This window comes from Carassius gibelio, chromosome B1, assembly GCF_023724105.1.
Source record: "Carassius gibelio isolate Cgi1373 ecotype wild population from Czech Republic chromosome B1, carGib1.2-hapl.c, whole genome shotgun sequence".
In the NCBI taxonomy this organism is placed as follows: domain Eukaryota; kingdom Metazoa; phylum Chordata; class Actinopteri; order Cypriniformes; family Cyprinidae; genus Carassius; species Carassius gibelio.
This window is the reverse complement of record NC_068396.1, coordinates 35,247,927-35,266,847: the sequence shown is the minus strand read 5'-3', so window position 1 is coordinate 35,266,847 and position 18,921 is coordinate 35,247,927. Positions and strand designations below refer to the sequence as shown.

At 36.7% G+C, this 18,921-nt stretch overlaps 2 protein-coding genes across 3 annotated transcripts in view; both read left to right on the top strand.

The window, feature by feature from the left end:
- The first annotated feature begins 1,644 nt into the window (after positions 1-1,644).
- LOC127948416 (E3 ubiquitin-protein ligase TRIM17-like) lies at positions 1,645-2,068 on the top strand. The gene has a single exon (XM_052544849.1). The coding sequence runs from the start codon at positions 1,769-1,771 to the stop codon at positions 2,066-2,068; it is 300 nt and encodes a 99-aa protein (XP_052400809.1). The 5' UTR covers positions 1,645-1,768.
- Positions 2,069-3,975: 1,907 nt separating this feature from the next.
- The window catches only part of LOC127949407 (NACHT, LRR and PYD domains-containing protein 3), a 156,056-nt gene continuing 141,110 nt past the window's right edge, over positions 3,976-18,921 (top strand). The window contains exons 1-8 of one of the 2 annotated variants that reach the window (XM_052546635.1): positions 3,976-4,096; positions 4,198-4,371; positions 5,176-5,334; positions 5,935-7,815; positions 8,047-8,220; positions 11,802-11,975; positions 13,423-13,469; positions 13,800-14,569. In XM_052546635.1, coding sequence (XP_052402595.1) covers positions 5,999-7,815; positions 8,047-8,220; positions 11,802-11,975; positions 13,423-13,469; positions 13,800-14,329 — 2,742 coding nt within the window. In that variant the 5' untranslated portion in view covers positions 3,976-4,096; positions 4,198-4,371; positions 5,176-5,334; positions 5,935-5,998 and the 3' untranslated portion in view covers positions 14,330-14,569. Of the gene's footprint in view, positions 4,097-4,197; positions 4,372-5,175; positions 5,335-5,934; positions 7,816-8,046; positions 8,221-11,801; positions 11,976-13,422; positions 13,470-13,799; positions 14,570-18,921 lie in introns of those variants that run through there. The other variant, XM_052546636.1, reaches the window with a different exon arrangement.

The window sequence follows — 18,921 nt, the reverse complement described above, 5'->3', positions numbered from 1 at the left end:
CAGTCATCTTTTTCGTAGTTTACTATTTGCCCTGTAAATTTATCTTGTAAAATAGCGACCCCCGCTGAGCGGTTACTGCCAAATGACAACCAAATCTCTTTTCCCCACTGATTTTTCCAAAACACAGCATCTGAAGAACATGCGTGCGTTTCCTGAATTAAACAAAAATCTAAATTTTTCCCTTTGCAATACAAAAATAAAGCTTTTCTCTTCAGAAGATCACGAATACCTCTGGCATTGATAGAAAATAAAGAAAGAGACATAAACGTTCAACGATTAATTAAGAACCACAAGAGTAAAATAAACCTAAACTTTAGACTTTTACATAATGGGATCCTCACAAATGTTCGACAAAAGTAGCTACTACTATTTTTAAAGTTGCAAACATTAGGGAAAGTAAAAAGTAATGAGCATTCAGTTCCAAAAGCATACATTTCTTATTTTCTTTTCTTCCTTTCCCAAACAAAGATTAACATGTCTTGCAAAACACCGCCAATTGTGCAGACTGCAACAAGACGACGATAAGCCTATGTAGGACCGTTGCCTCCTTCAAGACGAATCTCTTTCCCGTCTACAAAAGCCCTCGCTCCGCTGAAGTATGCATTTCTGCCTTCTTTCCTTGCTCTCTCCACAGTCGGCCAAAGACGATTCCGTGCTTCCATGTCAAAAGCTGTCAAATCCTCCTTAAATCGCAGCCCCTTGGTAGTTAGACACTCGTTGTTTTTTGAGTTTTTCCAGATTAAATCTCTGGCTGTACGGGAAACGAATCTTATGATCACCGGTCTTGGTTTCACTCTGCCATCATCCGAATTTTTAAGCCTACCAAGCCGATGTGCCACATCCAAACCATCTGCTACCACCCGTTTATCCCCGTCCGAAACCACTGCTTTGCAAACTTCCATGACTCTCATTTTCACGTTTTCATTAGTTTGTTCGGACAGCCCATACAAACGCAGGCACCATCTGCGGCTGTAACGTTCCTGATCATTAATTTTTGTGTTCATTTCCTTCACCTTTTTTTCCAGAAGAGCATTCGCATTTTTCAGCATTTCGTTTTCTTTCTGAAGGACCATCACATCATCATGCACTGAGGTGAGAGATTTGCCCAAAGCTTCAATGTTGAAAGAATTCTCTTTAACCATTCTTTCTAGCTGGTCGGATCGTTCATTGATTTTCTCAGAGAGAATTCGGATAATATTTTCCTGCACGTCATTCAAAGAAAGTTCAGTTTGTTTGGCAGAGGAGTCAATGTCATTTTTATGTCTTTTGGGAGGTTGATTTTTGCTTGGTGTGTTCGGACAAGACTCACAACTTCCTCCGCTTTTCACTTTACATGCATACGAGTGAGTTTCGTTAAAACTTCTCTTCTCTTTTATAGTATCAACCTCCATCTCTGCGCCAAGATCCTCAGCCATTTTTCTGAAATGTGCAGTGAACCTGATGATTTCGTAATTAAGTTTAGTTTTGATGCAGCACTCCAACTTCAATATTTATTCAATCTCGGCAACTATTAACAATCTACCAATAGTAGCGAGCAACTTTACGGAATGTATACGACCATTTGTGAGAAATACCCAATTTGTTTCTCAGCTTAGAAAACCACTACTATCCACGGCGCCATCTTGGAGCTCCCACTCCTGAATTGTTTTCTTCCAATGAAAGTTTGACATGTCATTTCCTCATACAAAGGCTGTAACAACTAGGAAGTGTTTATTTTGGATTTGTTCTCAGAGAAATCTTTATTCAGTTTCATGTTTGCTGTGTCTAAATGGCGCTCGAGGATGAGCTGTCGTGTCCCGTGTGCACTGATGTCTTCAGAGACCCGGTGTTACTGAGCTGTGGACACAGTTTCTGCAGACAGTGTATTAATGATCACTGGACCTCCAGCAGCTCCAGAAACTGTCCCGTCTGTAGACAGCTGTCCCCGCAGGAACCAGTGTCCAACCTGTGCTTGAGGAACACCTGTGAGACTTACCTGAGAGAGCAAAACACGAGGAAAGAGAGGGATGAAGAACACGAGTGTCAGATACACGGAGAGAAAATCAAGCTGTTCTGTCAAACAAATTAAGAGGCTAAATGTGCAGTGTGTTTGGATTATGAGCAGAGACCACACCATACATAGCCTTTACAGCAGGCTGTACAGCAACGCAAGGTGAGAAAGTTTTATTTTATATTTTGGTTATTTATCAGTAAATCAGTTCAGTCTCTCAAATATTTTAAACAGCTTACCTCTCTCCAAATCCAGCCAACAGAACAATTAAACACTGTTTTTCACTGTCACTTTCTTTTTTAAGGATTTAAAGGTGACATATTATGCCCCTTTTTACATTAGGCAGTATAAGTCTCTGGTGTCCGCAGAATGTGTCTATAAAGTTTCATTTTGAAAAAGCCTATTTTGAATGAAGCAGAAAGATGCTGTTTTAGTGCCTGTCTCTTTAAATGCAAATGAACTGCTTTGAACCTCCCTCTTTTCCAGAATGGAGCTGCCTTATTACAGCTCCGACCTTCTGAAAACATCTGTTTGGGATCTGATTATCATGTTTATCATCATGATTTTTAAACCATGTTAGTTTAAACTTCTGATATAGGGTTTTCTGAGAGCACACATCTGAAGCACATGGACAAAAAGTCACAGCATGTGAGTACTAAACTAAGTTTCCCTTCACACAAGTTTGTGTGGTAGCAGCAGTATACAGTAAATAAATCAAGAAACTCACTGCTCTGTTGTCTCCTCTGAGGCTTGGACTCTCAACAGTGTTCTGTGTTCATCTGTGGAGTTGAAGACAGAACAGTTAGCATGTTTTGCTCAAACCTTCACCATAACATTAGAGCTGGTACACCATTGTCTCTTGAAAAATCCCTTTGCCACGTCACCAAGGGAGCAAAATTAGACTCACTAGTTGTTTTTTCAGATACTTGCAGAAAAAGGTTTACCAAAAACAAAGTTACTGGGTTATTCTTTTTCACATTTCCTTGGTTGGTAGATGCTTTGGGGACCTGATTATAGAAGGTAAAACCAGGAAAAGTCAGATTTTCATCATATGTCACATTAAAGCAGTTCTTTTCAAACCTTAAGCCTGCTTATAAAGTTAAATCAAATGTTTATATGCTAATTATTTGTATTTTTATCTCTAAAGGGGAAGCTGAAAGCAGCTGTTCGTCCATCTGAGAATACCTTGTCATTAAATAAGAGTCCAGAACAAGATGGTAAAATCTGTAATTAAATCAGGTGACAATTATATGCATTCCATAGACATTTTATTTGGATAAAACAGAACCAATACAGGACTAAATCAGTTATATCGGGCAGGAAGACGGGAATTTTGTACTACATTTTGTGACATCATTACATATTTGAAGTTATAAGAAAATGGCAGGATGACTGAAGACACAAATATGAGGATAATCCAGGGGGGCAGAGTTTCATATTTTATTGAAGCATCCCTGGGCGCCGCCATTGGCTAGCGGTCCCCCACCAGCATTCCATTGACTCCCATTCATTTTGGCGTCACTTTGACAGTGAATAAATTTCCATCTGAGGCATTTAAAGACTCCATTTGTCCATTCATTATTTTTCTAAAGAAACATGAAAATGTATAAAAGGCCCCATTACCTTGTATCTTACGTTGTGGCCCCGTAGAAGCAGTTTTTGTCAAAAATAGGCCAACGATTGCGTCATATCCTGTGACTCTCTGTCACATAATAGAGAAATTACCATATGGACAGGAGGAGAAGCTTGCAGACAATCTTTTACTTTCTATGAGGCTATCAGGGGGACGTGGAGGCATGAAATCAAGGGAAAAGCCCATAGAGAGTCCATAAAAGCAATGGGACAAAATTATTCAACAACGTCTGCAAGATTCAGTGGGTGATTCAGATTTCTCTTGGCACAGCGATTAGAAGACTTACAATTGTCAGACAGGTTAGTCACATGACATTTACGTCATCAAGCTCAGTTTGAGTCTGCGCAGTATGCTCAACCCCCAGGAAGTCCGTGCTTCTAATTGACTTCACTTGTCTCAGTTGAATCCAATGGGGTCACTGTGTCCATTTATTTTACTGTCTATGGGATACACACACACACAGTCTATATAGAGTAAGTCATCATTCATAATGAGTGTGTTTGTAGTTCATATCAGTGGGACATGTTCTCATCATGTCACAGGCTCTTCAGAATTGTGCAATTGTGTTATTCAGGTTCAGACAGCAGCATGAGACACATGACTCTTCATGATGCTTCCCCTTCCTGCAGTGTCCATTTGTGACTGGATTTCACCCTACAATCAAAAGTTTAAAAGGAAGAAGGAAAAACTAGGTTTTGAGACTTTAAATCTGTTGACACTGGAAATTTAAACAGTTGCATATTCTGTGGTAAGTTCAGAACTTATTCTTAATATATTAACGTAGTCATATAATATATTTTTGCTTTTCTTTACATGTGAGTTTAATCATCGGTGAACAGCTCTGTCCAAAATTACAAAAACATTGGCAATGAAAGTGAAAATTACTTCTGATATTTACTTAGGTTTCTTCATATCTTTGGTGTATATATATATATATATATATATATATATATATATACATTATATAATTTGTTGATGAAAACCATCATGTAACTTATTTTATATGATTAAGAGATTACAGTTTCCTTGGAGTATAACAGAACTATTGATGCTAAATGGAAACCTATTTATAAGATTTCATAAAGAACTATGTTTTTTTAATCTCTATTTAGACAATGTATGATGCTATAAATAGCATTTTAATATTATTATTAATGTATTATATAAATACTTTTTTATCTCTCTGTCTACCTGGTTTTATATTAATAACATGTAGCACCTACTGGAGTCTTACATAAAAGACTGACATGAAACTGAAACATGATAATAACTGAAAAATGAAAATGAACAAATTACTAAATAAATGATAAATCATGTAAAGAAGGCCAAGTTCTAATGGATTATCTGTACAATCCTCAAAGTATCAGTTCCTTTCTTGCAGACAATGTGGTTTTGCCATGTGATTGTGTATGTCTGTACGTAATACAAAAAATCCCCATAAGAGATCCGAAACCAATTACTCAACTTTCTTTCTTTCTTTCTTTCTTTCTTTCTTTCTTTCTTTCTTTCTTTCTTTCTTTCTTTCTTTCTTTCTTTCTTTCTTTCTTTCAAGTGGAAGGAAAGTGACTTTGGAAGTCTCTATGTCAAGAGAAAATATTAGGACATTTCATCTAAAATGGGTGCCTCTCCATCTTCTGGATCAAACTCTGTGTCTGCGAAGAGTGATCAATCCCTGAGAAATCAGTGATGGACCAGCACCCTCTGACTCCAGGTGAGATATCTTCTTGCATTTAGCAGATACTTTTGTCCTAGGTGACTGTCCAGAAGATGGCCTTTGTTGAGTGGTGCCTCATGTTATCATCACAGAGTGACACAAAATTACTTTCTTTAACTTAAACTGTCACTGTTTCTAATTAGTGGAATGTTCCCACCAACCTTCCCAGAAAGTCCCTTGCATCTTTCAAGAAGGGATATTTGATAATTTTATACTATGATATTAGTTTATTTACAAAAATGAGTAATAGATAAATAAATGTAAATTTAAAGTGCATTTAGAATAGTGCTGTAATAGTTTACTATCATCAGGAAATAAAGAACATAGTCTCCGGAACCCAGTCTGTCTATGAAGAGTGACAGATCCATGAGGCAACCCTTTGCATTCAGTGATGGACATCTGACTCCTTGTTTGTATAAACATGCAGTTTCTAATTTAATTTGGTACATACATGAAATACCATTGCATGTACTCCAACAACACAAGGGGTGCACCTCAAAGAAGGGAGTAAAAATCAGATCCTTTAATTGCTATATCTCTGCGGGTCTCCTAAAATTAATGTAATCTTTGCTGCTTTTTTCTTTTTTATTTCATCAGAGAAGAGACATATGAGCTGATCAGATCTGTGCCATCCTCTTAATCCCACTTTCAGACTCACATCATGCAGGAAAGAACTGAAGAAGTCCTGCAAAAAAATATGCTGGAGACTGGAGAACTACAGAGAATCAAAGAACAATACAAAACCAGCATGAAGAACAAGTTTGAGAGTTTATCTGAGGGAAAAAAACTTAAAGAGACACAAACCCTCCTGAACAGCATCTACACACAGCTCTACATCATAGAGGGAGAAAGTGAAGGAGTGAATGAAGAGCATGAGGTTTTACAGATGGAGAAAACAGCCAGAAAACTAAACTCACAAGACACTCCAATCAACTGCAATGACATCTTTAAAACGTCAGCTGAAGCAGGATGTGAGGAGAAAGATCAGATCAAGACTGTTCTTACTAAAGGCATCGCTGGAATTGGAAAAACTGTCTCTGTGCAGAAATTCATTCTGGACTGGGCCGAGGGAAAAGCCAATCAGGATGTAGATTTCATGTTTGTGCTTCCATTTCGAGAGCTGAACTTGATCAGAGATCATCAGTACAGTCTTCATAGACTTCTGCTGGACTTTCACCCTGAACTTCAAGATCTGGACTCACAGATTTATGAGGAGTGTAAAGTTGTGTTCATCTTCGATGGTCTGGATGAAAGCAGAATCACACTGATGTTTTCAGACGCTCAGAAAGTTTGTGATGTGACTGAGACTCCTTCAGTGGCTGTGTTGATGTCAAACCTCATGAAAGGAGAGCTGCTTCCCTCTGCTCTCATCTGGATCACCTCCAGACCAGCAGCAGCCAATCAGATCCCCTCCAAATACATCCACCGTCTGACAGAAATTCAGGGATTCACTGAGCCTCAGAAGGAGGAATACTTCAGGAAGAGAATCAGTGATGAGCATCAAGCCAGCAGAATCATCTCACACATCAGAAGAGCAGGAAGCCTCCATATCATGTGCCACATCCCCGTCTTCTGCTGGATCTCATATATTGTGCTTCAAAAGGTTCTGGAAGAATGTCTGAGTGCAGAAATCCCTCAAACTCTGACTGAAATGTACATCCACTTCCTGCTGATTCAGATCAACATGAGGAACCAGAAGTATGAAGAGAGAGATCCAGAGAAACTCCTGCAGTCCAACAGAGAAGCGATTGTGAAACTTGCTGAAGTGGCTTTCAAAGAGCTGATGAAGGGTAATGTGATGTTCTATGAGGAGGACCTGATTGAGAGCGGCATACACATCACTGATGCCTCAGTGTATTCTGGGATTTGCACTGAGATCTTTAAGCAGGAATCTGTGATTCATCAGAGAAAGGTCTACAACTTCATTCATCTGAGCGTTCAGGAGTTTCTTGCTGCTTTCTATGTGTTTTACTTTCACATAAGCAGCAATACAGAAGCATTATTAGATTCACTGCAAAACTTGCATAAAAGAGCAGTAGATAAATCTGTTGAGAGTTTGACTGGACAGCTGGATCTGTTTCTGAGGTTCCTGCTGGGTGTCTCACTGGAATCCAATCAGAGACTCTTACAGGATCTACTGACACACACAGAGAACAGCTCAGATAGCATCAGGAGAACCACACGGTACATTAAAGAGAAGATCAAAGATGGACATGAACTCTCCACTGATAGATCCATCAATCTATTCCTCTGTCTGCTGGAAGTGAAAGATCAGACTCTGTCCAGAGAGATTCAGGAGTTTGTGAAATCAGACAAACACTCAGAGAAGAAACTCTCTCCTGCTCACTGCTCAACAATCGCCTACATGCTTCAGATGTCAGAGGAGCCACTGGATGAGCTGGACCTCAAGAAATACAACACATCAGATGAGGGGAGAAAAAGACTGATACCAGCTGTGATCAACTGCAGAAAAGCCCTGTGAGTGTTTATTCCACGATTTATAGTGAGTCTTTCTAATTAGAATTACTTTCTCTGAGTCCTTTCGAATTAGAATTACTTTCTCTATTGTTGTGAAAATAATTTTGCTTGGGTATAATTTTCATAGTTTTAGAATACATTTAACTAAAATGAATGTTCTGGTAATGTTTTTGAAATGACAGTTTTAGAAGGGGTTTAATAATTTAATGCTTGTGTTTCTCTCTTTTTCAGTTTTGCTGGTTGTAATCTCTCAGGTCAGCATTGTGAAACTGTGTCATCAGCTCTACAATCCTCAAATTGTGTCCTGAGAGAGCTGGATCTGAGTAACAATGACCTACAGGATTCAGGAGTAAAACTGCTCTCTGATGGATTGAAGAGTACAAACTGTCAGCTGGAGAGACTGAGGTATTTCTGATTTGATATTGGATATCATGAATGCTCTGAAATTGTTAAATGTAACACACTGTCAAAATAATGCATTCCTGGTGTCAACAGCTAAACAATTGCACATATTTTTTCCAGCTTTTTAATCAAATGGCATTTATTCTGGATGTCTACACATTTTACCTTCAAAATAATAATAAATAAATAAATAAATAAATAATTTGAAATTATCTTATTCATTTCTCTAATACTGCTTTCACCATATTTTCTCAAAATTGTCCAAACAAAACTATTTTATGTTTATTCAGAGTATAAACTGCAGACTTATCTTCATAACTTCCAGATCATTTTGACCTTTCCTGTGTAGCCTACATTAGAGAATTTGAGAGTCTATGATTTTATTGAGCACAGTTGGTAAAAAGAAGTGTCTGGATAAACTTTCATTCTAACAGTCATTACATTCATTATAAATACACTGCTGCAAAAACTACCTATGAAAACCACTCTCTTGAGCATGGATAATTATTAACTGACACTGTTGTAATAGCTGATAGAAATCATGGGCAGTACCTAGGACATTAAACCAGGCACATTAATTGATCAAGAATACACTTAAAAAATACCACTACCACATTATATTGTGAATTGACAGCACTCAAAGTCAAAACACAACAGATACACTCATTCATTATTCCCCACGTTAGTTTAATAATATAGTCAACTTGAAGGAGTGAATGAAAACAAAAAAGTGAATTCATACATTGATGAACACCTACTGTTAACAAGAAAATTATTATTCAGTAAAACAACATTAATCTCTAAACCTCTGTAATTCTCAGTAAGAACTTCTGTAGATGTCTGACAGAAATAAAGTCAGTCTGAGTAGTAATAAGTGAAGGATAAGGCTGGAAGTAAGTTGCAGTTCTTGTTTTTCTATTTTTCTCGAGTGAATCTGTTTGTAAACATCAGGTGTTTATCAGTGTTTTCATTCTCTCTGCCAAGTGGACTGTATTAAAGGGTTGTGCATTTTCATAGCTAAGGCTGATTCGATACACATCTCGATGCATAGCCAGTGATATGATACCCTAAATGCAAACAAACTGAGCAATGTGAAAAATCAGAGTCCAAGTTTGCCTTATATATTGAGTAGTCATTAAAAATAAAATAAAAATAATGGAAGGGACTAATGACTAAAGGGATAGTTCATCCAAAAATGAAAATTCTGTCATTAATTACTCACCCTCATGACATTCCAAACCCGTAAGACCTTTGTTCATCTTTGGAACACATATTAAGATATTTTTATGAAACCCGAGAGCTATCTCACCCTGTGATGGATTTGAGTGAGACACTCTGTGTATATAAAGTGGGCTTCTGTGTTTGAAGTGTGATCGATTGATTGCTTATGCCTGAGAGGTTCATGTGAGTCTGTATAGAAGTTACACAGTAAAAGAGAATTCGGTTCACGAAATAAGGTCTCATAGTGTGTTTATTGGACATACGCAGAAGACATGTAACATACAGGTAAACAGATAGAAAAGACACAAAACCACATCAGACCCTCCATAGACAGCAAGTTTACTACCATGATCAAGGTACAGAAACAGAGCAAGGACATTTGAAAATAGTCCAAGTGATGTAAGTGGTTCAGCCATCATTTTAGGAAGCTACGAGAATACTTTTTGTGCAAAAAAAAAGAAAAAGAAAAAAGAAAAATAACAACTTCATTCAACAATTCATCTGCTCCATGTCACCCTAGAGTGCCATTTTGGAGAGTAATTTTGCTTTGAATTGGACATAAACAATGTATGTTTACATTTGCGACAAAGGGCACACAAGTATGTTCTGTGTTAGCAGCAGTGGCGGCTCATCGGGGGAGGAGGCACAGCTTACCCAAAATTTTGAGGTGGAAATAGGAGGAGGACTAGTTACTGTTAATAAAATTCACAATTCATTTCAGTTCATATCTCAGAATGTGTATTTTTGGTTTGTAATTTCACAGCTGTAATACCACAATGCTGATAATGTACCAATAGCTTATGAGTAGCGATATTGAATATTTGATTGCCAACAGATTTACCAAGCTGTCATTTAAAGGGGGGGGGTGAAATGCTCGTTTTCACTCAATATCCTGTTAATCTTGAGTACCTATAGAGTAGTACTGCATCCTTCATAACTCCAAAAAGTCTTTAGTTTTATTATATTTATAAGAGAAAGATAGTCTGTACCGATTTTTCCCCGGAAAAACACAAGCGTCTGGAGGCGTGACGTGTGGGCGGAGCTAAAGAATCACGAGCGCGAGTAGGCTTTTGCGTTGAGAGCATCTGGAAACTCTGACATTACCATGAGGAAAAAAAACATCATCCAAAACAAACCATGGCTAACAGTCAGATTCAGCCGTATATTTATGATCCAGAATCAGATCCCGAGGCTGAAAAGCCCCCCCCCCCCCTTTAAGAAGTATATATACAAATTAAAAATAAAGGGAGAACATGGCTTAGATGGATATAGGCTACAGCAGTCGACTCATTAAATATCACAACAGGCAGCTCGTTTTAAAACAGACTTTTAAGAAGGGATGGATGTTTGCTTCAACTGATATGCTAGGTAAATGAAATTATATTATTTTGCTGTTTGTGTCATTTTCTTTATGGTTTCTGACTAATAGCAATCAAAAAGCCATTTTAAAGTGGTTAAGCAAATAATTATAATTGGCAGGGATCCCCAGACCAGTACAATTATTATGCTTCCTTTATTTTAAAACCCATTACATTGTTTACGTTAAGATCAAAGCACACATTGATCATGGTAGTCCCCTTGCTATCTTTGGGTGTGTTAGATAGCTCATCAAAAATATCTTAATTTGTGCTCTGAAAGAACAGGTTTGGAACGACATGAGGGTGAGTAATTAATGGCCCTTTTTATTTTGGGGTGAACTGTCCCTTTAATTAAAACAGGTGAACAGAATGATATTCTATCCCAGCCCAAAAGCACACACAAAACATAGCAAATAACTGGTAAATGACTAGAACAGAAGAGGGAGTATACATACTAAAGTAAGCTAGGGACTGTTGACTTAATTAATAATCATTATCAAGACAACATGGGAAACTAGGTCACTGAAACTGAACAAGGCAGGAGAATATGGACAGGAAAAAACATAACTAAAATCCATAAGCGTGGATATTTTTTACAGCAACATACTGTAATGAAATAAATGGTATGTAGATGATGGTAAAGAACTTTAAAATTAACCATAAATTCACTGTTAGTTTTCCTAATTTTAGCACTGTCACTGCTTAGGGCCCATTCACATGTGCATGCTTGAAGTCTTTTTCTCCATTTTTAGTGTGTCTCTGTGACAGAATACAGCACCACGTACTGGTATGGCATGCATACTGCATCGTTTTTGAGTTTTATGTGTATGCATATATTTGAGACAATGCTGTATTTACAGGGTTTTTTTTAGAACAAGGGGAAAAAAGATTGGATAGGGAAAGCTCTTACTTCGTGTGGACAGGCCCTTAATGTCTTATTTAATTAAAAAAAAAAAAAAAAAAAAAAAATGTGTGTGCGTGTGTGTGTTATGTATCCATCTATAGGTTGTCTGGCTGTATGGTGACAGAGGAGGGCTGTGGTTATTTGTCTTCAGCTCTGAGTTCAAACCCCTCACACCTGAGAGAGCTGGATCTGAGCTACAATCACCCCGGACCGTCAGGAGTACAGCTGCTCAAACACAGACTAGAGGATCCAAACTATCAGCTGCAGATACTTAAGTATGTGTGGTAATAATGTGTTTTACACAAGATCACTAGTACTGATAATCAGTGTCGGGGGTTAGTATGTATACACATACAGTAGGCCTTCTATGTGAACATCTCTGTCATGGCTGCCGGAGCTGATTTCGGTCCTTCTAATCAATGCTTGTGTTTATAACAGCCATGCTGCATCATCTATTTCAGAAGCAGCTCTTCGCACTGCTATGCTAAAGGCAACTAGTCTATTTTTGACAACAAGCACAGCAAAGTAGGAAATAGCAATAAAAACAACAATAAACAATTTAACCGGACAAAACATAACCATTTAGTCAACTTAACAAAACAAAAAAACAAGGAAAACAACATTGGACAGGTAAATCTTGTGGTCTCGCTTCTTAGCTTCTGAAATGCTCCTGGTAATAAATAAAACCTAATCTGAGCTGTAATGCATCACAGACGTGTGCAATATAAACAAGGGCTAGACTGTCTCAGTTTTTCTCTCTTCTGTGAAACAAGAGAAGAAGCCTTCAGCTCATTCTGAACTGAATGTTTCTGCTCCTGTTTATTATTTATTGACCTAATATCTGTGTCTGATTAAGAACTTACTGGTTTGTTTTATATTTTGATATTCAATTAAAAAAGAAGAATAAAATAAATACATTTTTAAAAATCCCATGCTATTTGCCCTGCAAAACCTTTCATAAGCAATAACTTTCAACCCAAGTTACACCATAGAACGTTCAAGATAGCATTAAGAAAACTGATCAAGAGCTTTAACAGTTTATGGTTGTTCAGTAGGCTACCCATTTTTTTTTTCTAAAACACAATTACATTTACATGATCAGTAGGCTTATGTGCAGTTCATATTATGTACATGCCTAATTTGCATTTTTGCAAATACATACATATATATATATATATATATATATAAAAAAGCAGAATTTCACAAGAAATATTACATTTCTTGTCAGTAGCCTGCATGTGGATCCTGTTATTTGCAGTCAAAGAATACATTATAAGACTTATGACTCACACCCTGTTGGTTTATCAAAAATTAAAAGATTTGATCGTTGCATGATGACGTGGTAACTTGGGTGAAAAAAGATTTCAGAAAGATTTCAAGAGCAAGCAGTCCGGTACTTTATTTATTTTATTTGCCATTTATATTAAAAAAGAGAGAGAAAAAACATTCAGTATGTTCTCAATACATACCAAAAAATGTTTATCCACATAAAGATGCAATAACTACATAAAATAAGATGAAAATGAAACATTAAATTCATTAACTTTGATATTTGGAGACTTTTGCTTTTTAACAACTGGTTGAAAAGTGTATTTTGTGTTTAGTCACTTGGTTTTAAATTTATCCTCAGTAACTTATGGGTGCTGTTGGTTTTTGTGTCTTTGGTGTTCTGTAGCTATCAGTATCAGTCATTTGTCATGGTTTCTTTTTGACTCCTTCTAGTGTGGATAATGGAGAACATTTAAGAATCACACCAGGACTAAGAAAATGTAGGTCTTTTCTCTGACCCCCACCCCACATACACACAAACACACACACACACATTTGAATGACCACATTATTATGTACATTGTACAGATATCCGTTGATTTTAAAACAGATCAATGACACTTTCTATAGTCTAACCAAACCTCTACCCCTAAACCTACTGTACCCCTTACAGAAACATGGACAAAACACTAGATTCAAAGGGGTCATGAACTGCTCTTTTTTTAATGCTGTTCTCTGTGGTCTTTACATTAAAAACACCTTATTTAGAAGTAAAAAGCTATTTTCTAAAGCTAAAACTGTCCTTTGTGTATATTTCTTGTTGTTTTCAGATGCATGTGATCTCACACTGGATACCAACACCATAAACACTCAACTCATGTTGTCTGGTGAGAAGAGGAAGATCATACATGTGACAGAGCCACTGCAGTATCCTGATCATCCAGAGAGATTTGATAGCTGTGAGCAGGTTCTGTGTGTTGAGAGTCTGACTGGACGCTGTTACTGGGAGACTGAATGGAGCGGGAAGGGGGCTGATATAGTAGTGTCATATAAAGGAATCAGGAGGAAAGGAGTGAGTGATTGCTGGTTTGGATACAATGACAAATCCTGGAGTCTGTACTGTTGTGCTAATGAATTCACTATCTGGCACAATAATGTGAGCAATAATATACCCTTCCCTTTATCCTCTAAAAGAGTAGGAGTGTATCTGGACTGGTCAGCTGGCACTCTGTCATTCTACAGCGTCTCTGACACACACACACTCACACACTTACACACATTCAACACCACATTCACTGAACCCCTCTACGCTGGGTTTGCAGTTTATGCTGATTCTTCAGTGTCTCTTGTGTCTGATTAAACAACTTGCTGTAAGACACAACGGAGACATCACAAACAAGCTGTCAGTTTTCCAAGCACTCACATGATTGCACTCTTAAATTCATTTTAAATCAAATTTTTAAATAATTTCCAAAGTTTTTAAATTCCTTGTTTTATTTTTATGATTATTTTTCATGATTATTTTACTTTCTTTATGTAAAGGACTTTGAATAACGATTGTGTACGAAATGTGCTATACAAATAAACTTGCCTTTCCTTAGCTTATGGTTAATATAGTAATATGACAATAGTGTAGTATATAAGAAAACATAAAACTACAAATTTAAGTTTTTATTTAAATACACTTCAACTATGTCCATCTACATATAGATTTGAGTTTGTAACATATCTGTTTGTCTTGTATCTAAAACCCAGGGCCCGTATTCATAAAGATTCTAAGAATCCTCTCAGAAAACTCTTAATTTAGCTTAAAAACTTTTACGTAGGAGTCTTAGCTTAAGAGCGATTCAGGATCGATCTGAGAGCAACTCTGAGTAAGGAAAAGACAAAAACTTTCATCTTAGTGAGGAGGCGGGGTTGACCCGGTTGCTATGTATGACACAATCTTTTGAAGACTGTGATTGGTTGGTTGTCCAAGAAGGAAAAAAAAGAGTGATTTTAAGTATAGGCTCTATTCTAATTCTCACTTTGAATTTACATGCGTAATTTTTCCTATTTGACCATTCTCTCTCTCTCACACACACACACACAAAAACACACATTATATGTGTGTATCTAAATCCTTTTTTTTTATTTACCATGCTTTTAATTTCCTATAAGGTATTTGATTGGCTTAGAATGATAAAAATTGTTCCACTCTTTCCATTTACAGTGATTGCTGTCCTATTTAAGTGGCGGTTTGAATGTTGGTTTAATATATCAAACATGGAATCAAAACCAAGAAGGGCGAGAAAGCCAAACTGGACAGAGGAACAGTGTTTACTGTTAGCCCAGTTAGTGGATGAACACAAGGCCATTCTTAAAGGAAAATTCGGGCCGGGTGTCACAGCAAGGGACAAGAAGCAGACATGGGAGCGTATAGCACAAACTATTAACGGTTCATTCCCCCTGCTTGTGCGCACCTATAAGCCTGCTATATTCATAAATACAGTTTTTTGAGGGAATGTCCAGTGAAACTAAATGAACTGCGACACAATAAGATGCTCTGAATGTGCTGTAATTGTTTGTGTGATCACTCTGCTTACAGAAGGTTGTGGCAGACCCAAATCATCACTATTGCATTGTTGCATTTTCCCAGTTGCCAAATATCGTAATGTAGTGATTACTTTAATTTATTTATTAAATTATAAATTATTATATAATCTATAACTTCTTATTAACTCCCTGTCATCCATTGTCTGCAACACATTTCTTCTGCCTCTTCGTCTTTCTGCCATTTTCTCCTCTGCTAAAGAAACTCTTAAGCCTCTTAAAAGTCCTCGTCTGTGCTCCTAACAAGTTTGACCTTAAGACCTCTTGTAAGGGTTAAGATGCTTTCTGAATTACTTTTTTCTTTACTAGGATTTTTTCTTTAATTTTAAGAGTAAACGCCCACATTTCTAAAAATTTTCTTAGAATTTTGTCACTAGGAGCTACTTTTTGCATTAAGATTCTTTATGAATACGGGCCCAGAAGTTTTTCTCTGGTGCTCCAAACTCTATTAACAATCTTCTGTCAGCAAAGAAGTTGACGGAGTCGAGTTTATTAGATAATCATAGCTGCAATGCTCAGACTGAAATATCTGACCAGCCCAAATCCAACTATTTTTATTATACCACAAAAAATAGCAATGGAAAATGACTGCTTCACAACAATGTACACTAATGTTAAAAACCTTTAAATGGAGACATTCTCTGAAGACAAATATCCCTTGAAACCACACATAAAAATAAACAACAATGGAAAAATATGATAAAATCTAAATGACTAATCAATGAATAAATCAATTAAATGACGATGGATGTATTATGTAAATGCATCCATATTTAGGTAGGTAATGACTCAACTGCACATTTAAACAACATTTCAAAAAGCTTAAAATATAAGGCAATTCTGATAATGTTCTGTGATTAATCAACTGAGGAAGTATGCTGTTGTTTCTACATAGTTTTACCCCGTTCCCCTGTTCTTCCTCTTAACTGATTTTACTTCATTAGAGTCCGGGGAACAGGTAGAATTTCTTTACAAGGGCCGTCCTTTCAATACACGGCAGTAGTTTCTCCTTGCCTCTGAAATGTGGGTCAATCTCCATGCGTGAGGCAATCTATCAAAGAAAAGATCATCTCCCAATGTGACAAGAAGCAAACCCATTCATTCTGAATAAAATTAAAGAGACTGTTTTGACCTTTAGTTGGAATAAAGAAAAACAATTTACCCTCCTGAACAACTCCATAATGTCATATATAAAAGCGCTTGTGCTGAACACATCCACTATGTAATTGAAGAAATAACTTCCATTGTGAGTATCCCTGTATGCAGACACATCTGTGGAGATAATTAATTCATTGTCAAGTCATACAATAAAGTACAAAGCAACATTTGAAACTTTTGAGTTTCATGTCAGGTTCTTCTTCAGAGTGTGAAACAACCTTGAACTAATATAATTAACAAAAGGAAAACTGAGTTGTTTTAAAAGCTTCTACCGGCCATTGTGTGTGTACAAAATGAACAGCCAAATGTAATCAATAAATCAGTTTCATCTGAGCAATCAGTGTTTTTGAGGACTCACCAGGGAGGCTGGACATGAAGCAGACAAAGTCTTTCTCCTTGTGAACCCAGGAGTCTGATTCAAACACACAGTCACGAACATACACACCTCCATCATCACCAATACCATCAAATGTTTCACAAATATGAAACCTTAAAGCAGTAGAAAATAAATGAATACCTTCGTGAAGTTTTAATTCAAGGCGCCTGGCAAGCTCATTTTGTTTCATCTTCCCAGCGTCATCGGGATACTGCTTTACCATGCAGTCCACCACATCCTCACGATCAGAAGTCTGAAGCTTTGCTCGAGGAATCGGCTCAATGCCTGCTTTCACACCATTGCACAGCTGTCAAATGAATTGTTTGAGCTCTTTATCCACAAGAACCTTCGAGTACATCTGTCATCACTCTTTTGATGTCCATTATATGTCACTAGGAGGAAAAAAAAGTATTGATTGTGCTCAGTCAAACAAAACTAATAACTGTGTTTACTAGTGTGGTTAAACTCTTACCAGACCTGCAATTTCCTTTTAAAGTTTTAAACATGTGCATCATTTTATATGTATTTGTTCAGGTTTATAACAATCTATTATACATATAATATCTATTTAATCATATTATATATTTGCTTATACTAATATAAACAAAAAAACCAAACATGGTCTATTATGAATTTATCTCTGGCTGAGGCAATCATAAAAAGACAGTTGACAGGCCACTGCTGCCCATAGTCATGAAAGCTTATCATTAGCAGAGGTGGAGAGTCCAGGGGTCAGAAAGTAAAAGTCATGCCATATGTTTATTCCACCCATAAACCCAGCAGCTGATTTCACCAGAGGAGGAATCAAGTCATTCCTTTCAAGTCACAAACAAGTCTCAAGTTAAATCCCAAGTCCTCAAAGAGTTAAAGTCAATGAGATAATTAAGTGACTAATTAAATGATAATTCTGCATTAGTGATGAACACCTGCTGTTAACAATCAACATCACTGAAGAAAAGAGAAACACAAGAACTACAATTGACTTTAAGCACAGCCTTGGATGACATCAACTGGAAGAAAAAAAGAAAAAAAAAAAACTTTGTCCCCATAATTGTGGTGAGTCCACCATCATGGAGATCAGTGTTTGCTTTAGTTGGGCTCTTGACCCTTTTAATAATTCAAAGTAATTTGCTTTTAAACACTTGCGGTTGTGTTACGTAGTAAACATTAACACATTGCTGAATTAAAAGCTTGAAGTAGACAATTTAATTGCCCTTTTTTCATCTAAAACATTTTAATTAACTTCATGAAGGTGTCTCTCTTTGGTTTGTTAAATTATGTTCAGCAATTACTGAACTACAAAAAAAGTCCTATTAAACAAATATTATTGTAATGCTTAAATATTGGGGGGAAAAAATTGTACAGGCTCGGGATTTTAGACATGAGCACTTATCATATGATCCTCAACAGTGGTTACAATAATTATTCATGCTACAGTGCATGATGGGAGTTTTTACTATGGTGTTACCCAGCATGCACTTCAGCTTGAAGTGTTTTGTTGATTGTCACCATTGTTGAGATTCATATGCTGGGTCATGATGTCTGTGCATCTTATTAGTAAAAGATTTCAAAAATGTATATTTATTACATACATTAGGAAATGTATTCATTATAGTGATTAAACCAACGGTTCCACAAGGTAGGTTATTTAAAAACTGAACATTTGTTAATAATAAATACATATTTTTTTTGGAAATAAACAGGCTGATGCCTAATAATTACTTCATCATGTAAAACCAGCTAGTAACGGTTTTATAACAGCACATGTACTTTTACAGAGAAGTATCTAACATAAGAAACCAAAGGTCAAGAGCCCAACTGAAGCA